The 4255-nt window shown below is 42.6% G+C and overlaps 1 protein-coding gene across 1 annotated transcript in view; it reads right to left on the bottom strand.

The window, feature by feature from the left end:
* The window catches only part of LOC122341598 (tripartite motif-containing protein 16-like), an 8159-nt gene extending 4015 nt beyond the window's left edge, over positions 1–4144 (bottom strand). Inside the window, 2 exon segments of the mRNA XM_043235064.1 lie at positions 3549–3736; positions 3739–4144. Coding sequence (XP_043090999.1) covers positions 3549–3736; positions 3739–4111 — 561 coding nt within the window. The 5' untranslated portion in view covers positions 4112–4144.
* Between the last annotated feature and the right edge of the window lie 111 nt (positions 4145–4255).

Here is a 4255-nt window from a genome sequence, read left to right as displayed (position 1 = left end):
TTCATCCCCGAATGTGGATTAAATACTTTATTTTCATTTATACGCGTTGTTTGCTCTCCTGCCTATCACACGCGTGACACCAACAGTGTATTTTTAATCTGTTTTTCAATTAATGCACTATTTTTCAATTGCGAAGGCTTCTTCCACTTCAAAATGGATTTGTTTGACTTTTATGACTTTCAAACCTTTTCAGATACTTTGTGGAAGTACTCCTACCCCTTATTTTTTCACATTTTGTTATGTTGCTGCCTTATGTTAAACTGCTTTAAACACCATTCTGAGAAGACTGGCAGATGATTGCCAAATTGCTGATAAGCAAAGCCTGTTGCATCAAACAAAAAGATAAGATTCTTCAGCTAAATATTTAGTTGCATTAGTCAATGCAATGTACTTATCTCAGTTATTTATTTTGTGACAAATAAGTTTTTGTTTTCTCAGAATGGTGTAGATTATTGTGGGGAAAAATCATTTAAAGCAGTTTAACATAAACTGTCAAAATAATGAAGGGGTATGAATACTTTCACTCAATCTACATATAAACTATCTACATATAAAATATTGGTCACAGATTATTGGTTACTTTCTAAATAGTAAAAGTATAGCACATCCACTAATAATTAAACATAAATATTTTTTTTACATATACAAATATGTTAGAAATTATGCTTTGCGAAATAAATGACAACTTTCTGCTCATGCACACTTTTCAAACCAATGCATTGCATCATTAGATGTTTAAGCTAATGCACCGATACTTGTCCTTTCCTTAAACATCTCACTGTTACTGATTTATCGTGCATCTCAAAGCATTATGAGTAGAATTTCTCGTCAGTGTACTCTGATTCATCAACACAGTTTCACTAGTGATCCAGAACAAACCCCAAACCCAAGACAGAGCGTCTGAGTGAATGTGGTCTGGACTGTGTGGATGAGGTTCATTGTGTCAGAGACGCTGTAGAAGGACAGAGTTCCTGCTCCGTGATCCACAAACACTCCTACTCTCCTGATGATGGGCTTCACAGAGAGATCAGTCCATGTGGTATTGTGTCTGAATGAGTACTTAGAGGAAGAGCAGTACAAACACCAGGACTGATCATTAGATCCAAACACACACTCATCACCCCGTCCTTTTCTGCTGATGCTTTTATACGACACTGATATAAACACATATAACATATAAATTTCCTTTAGAGATTTCCAGAGCTGAAATACATCTGTAAGCAGCATCTCTTTCAAAAGAAGATAATCAGATGAGAGTCTGACTAATGATATAATAAGACCCTCATGAAGTGTTTCTCTGAGTCTCGTGTTACAGCAGGATCTGCTCAAGTCCACTCTGATCTGTTCTTCTAGATGTGTGTTACCTGCAGGAACTGGATGTGATCCTGTGTGTGTGAAAGCTGCTCCAGCTCAGCGTCTCTTCTCCTCAGATCATTGATCTCCTGCTCCAGTCGCTCCAGTCGTCCTTCAGCTCGACTCACTGCTTGCTTTTCCTGATCTCTGATCAGTCGTATCATCTCAGAGCGTCTTCTCTCAATGGAGCAGATGATCTCAGTAAAGATCTTCTCACTGTCCTCCACTGCTGTCTGTGCAGAGCGCTGTTAAACACACAGTGATTCAGTGAGTCTGAACTGAGACCGAGACAAACTTCTCTTCTTCTCCAGACTCACCTTATGAGACTCCACAGCCTCTCTCAGCTGCTGGAGATCTTTCTCTCTCTGCTGGATTCTCTGCTGGAGTCTCCTTCATCTGATTCTGCAGGACAAACATGATAGTAAATCTCACAGCAGACATTTTGGTTAAGGAGGGAACAAGGACATTGTGTCGAGTGTATGACACTAGAGGTCACGCTTGGGAGCTCAATCATCTCTGACATCTTTGAGAAAAGGCCAATAAAATTGGGTTTGCAGAATTTTCACGTGCTGGACATCTCAACCCTCCACAATTCGGAGTTGTGGCAAGAAAGGCGTCCATAATAAAACTCACCATAATAAATATACACATGGGGCTGTGAAAAGAGCCACTACATGTGGAAGACTAATCCAATATGAGAGTTCATACGAGAGAAATTTCCCCGTGATGGAACTGATGTTCAGAACTCTATTAGAGACTGGTTTCATTTGTAACTTGTAAAATCTAGCGAATGCATCAGGTGTCATGCCCCTGGTAGAATTAGCCCTCACTGTCAATGGTCAGGGTAGACCTCTGGCCTGATAAGCTGTTAGGATCGCATCCACAATCCAGTGGGAAATCCTTTGTTTGGAGACAACACTCCCCTTTTGCTGTCCTCCAAAGCAGATACAGAGCTGTTCAGAATGTCTGAAACTCTGGGTGCGATCTAGATATGTGTGTCCCACTGGGCACAACAGAGACAGGTCAGGATCCCCTTACCTCCTGGTCCCTAAAAGGAGTAGTGGGAACCTTGGGTACATATCCAGGCAGATATCTCAGGATAATGTGAGAGTCCAGCAGCCTGTGCCATTACCTTCATAGCCAGTAGGGCAGAGCCCAGATCCTGCAGTATCTCTGAGTTTAGCCCACCCCCCTTTAGTTCTTTCAAAGCTTTGGCCTGCTGGATCTGCACGATGGCCATAGCGTGTGAGGCAGACGCAGCTTGGACGAACTTACACACCCATGGCCTCGCCAGCTGCCAAGCTTTGAAGGCAAAGATGCAGTGCATTCGGTCTCCCGACCTGGAGGACCTCCATGTGCCACCTAGCTGGACCCCCAGAGGACATACAAGCCTGTATGCCATGTTCTGGCTGAAAAAGAATCCTTCCACAACTTCAGTGCACTTCCGGGAAGAAAGGCACTGGGGCAGAATGCTGCTCAGCTTCGCACCCCAGAAACCAATTGCCTAGCCGAGAGTGCTCTGGGCATGGTGAAGGAGACCAAGGCAAGCACGGCCGCCATTTCTGCATCAACCTTGGACTGAGGCTCAGGTGCATGCTCAGCAACGGTCTCCAAAGAAGGCCACCAAATTTGAATTAAATATTCAATAGAGATATTTATAAAATAACTATGGTGGATAACTCGAAATAAGGGTTTAGATTTCACCATGCGAGCAGAGATGTCTCATATTACAGTCTGTCATCGTGATCGTGGATGACAACATCACAAATCAACACTGTTCATGTATCACATGGTACAACTGAATTAATGTACATTTAACCAGTTTAATATGAAGAGACGGTGAAATGTAGACCTTCGTTTGCATTTTTGACCTACATTGTACAAGACACAAGAACAGTCCCCTCTTTAGGTTTGTGCATTAGCATGGACTAACTAACATTAATGTCTCTACTTTTAACATTCTGCTTTCTGACTGAAAATATTGTTGAAGAGCGGGAATAGTGTAATCAAGCTCCTTTTGAATGAAGGATTGTTTTGATGAAAGTTTATGGTGTATTTTCAGCAAACAGTGAATCATCTTCTTGCAGCTGCTTTTTATTTCTGCTGCAGAATTACGTGTAAATGCTGTAAGCTGTTAATACGGGTGCCAATATAAACACATATAAAGGACACACATAGTGTCAAGTTTTAAATACCTGTTTCTCTGTCCTCTGGTCTGCAGCTGATACAGTGTCGTGGTTTTTATGTTCACCCATCCTACACAGCCCACATATACACTTCTGATCAGTGCGACAGAAAACCTCAAGGATCTTCTGATGTTTCTGGCAGATCATCTCCTGCAGTTGTCCAGTGGCTTCGGTCAGATTGTGTTTCTTCCAACCTCATGTTGCTCGAGGTGATTCTGACAGTAAGAGTTCAGACACACCAGACAGGACTTGACGGCTCTGTATTTTCTTCCAGTACAGACGTCACACTGAACATCTCCATCTCCGGCGTAACAGTCATCAGAGAGTTTGGTCTTCTTCAGTTTCTCCACCACTTCAGCCAGCATGGTGTTTCTAGCTAAAGCAGGTCTTGGACTGAAGGTCTGTCTGCACTGAGGACAGCTGTAGACTCTCTTCTGATCCTCTTGATCCCAGCAGTCTGTAATACAGCTCTTACAGTAACTGTGTCCACAGGAAGTAGTCACTGGATCCTTCAGGAGATCCAGACACACTGCACACAAGAACTCATCCTGAGAAATTCTGGCTTCTGCCATTTTACACGGAGAGACAGACACTCAACAGCTCTGCTTCAGTTTCTCTTTCCCTGAACTGGAAGTATTTCCGGTTTCCTGCTTTTGTGTTTGAGTAACGTTACTAAAAAAGGCTCCTTCCTCATCTCTCTCTCTCTCTCTCTCTCT

This window comes from Puntigrus tetrazona, chromosome 3 (assembly GCF_018831695.1).
Source record: "Puntigrus tetrazona isolate hp1 chromosome 3, ASM1883169v1, whole genome shotgun sequence".
Classification (NCBI taxonomy): domain Eukaryota; kingdom Metazoa; phylum Chordata; class Actinopteri; order Cypriniformes; family Cyprinidae; genus Puntigrus; species Puntigrus tetrazona.
The sequence above is the reverse complement of the archived record's forward strand: the minus strand, read 5'-3'. Positions and strand labels throughout refer to the sequence as shown.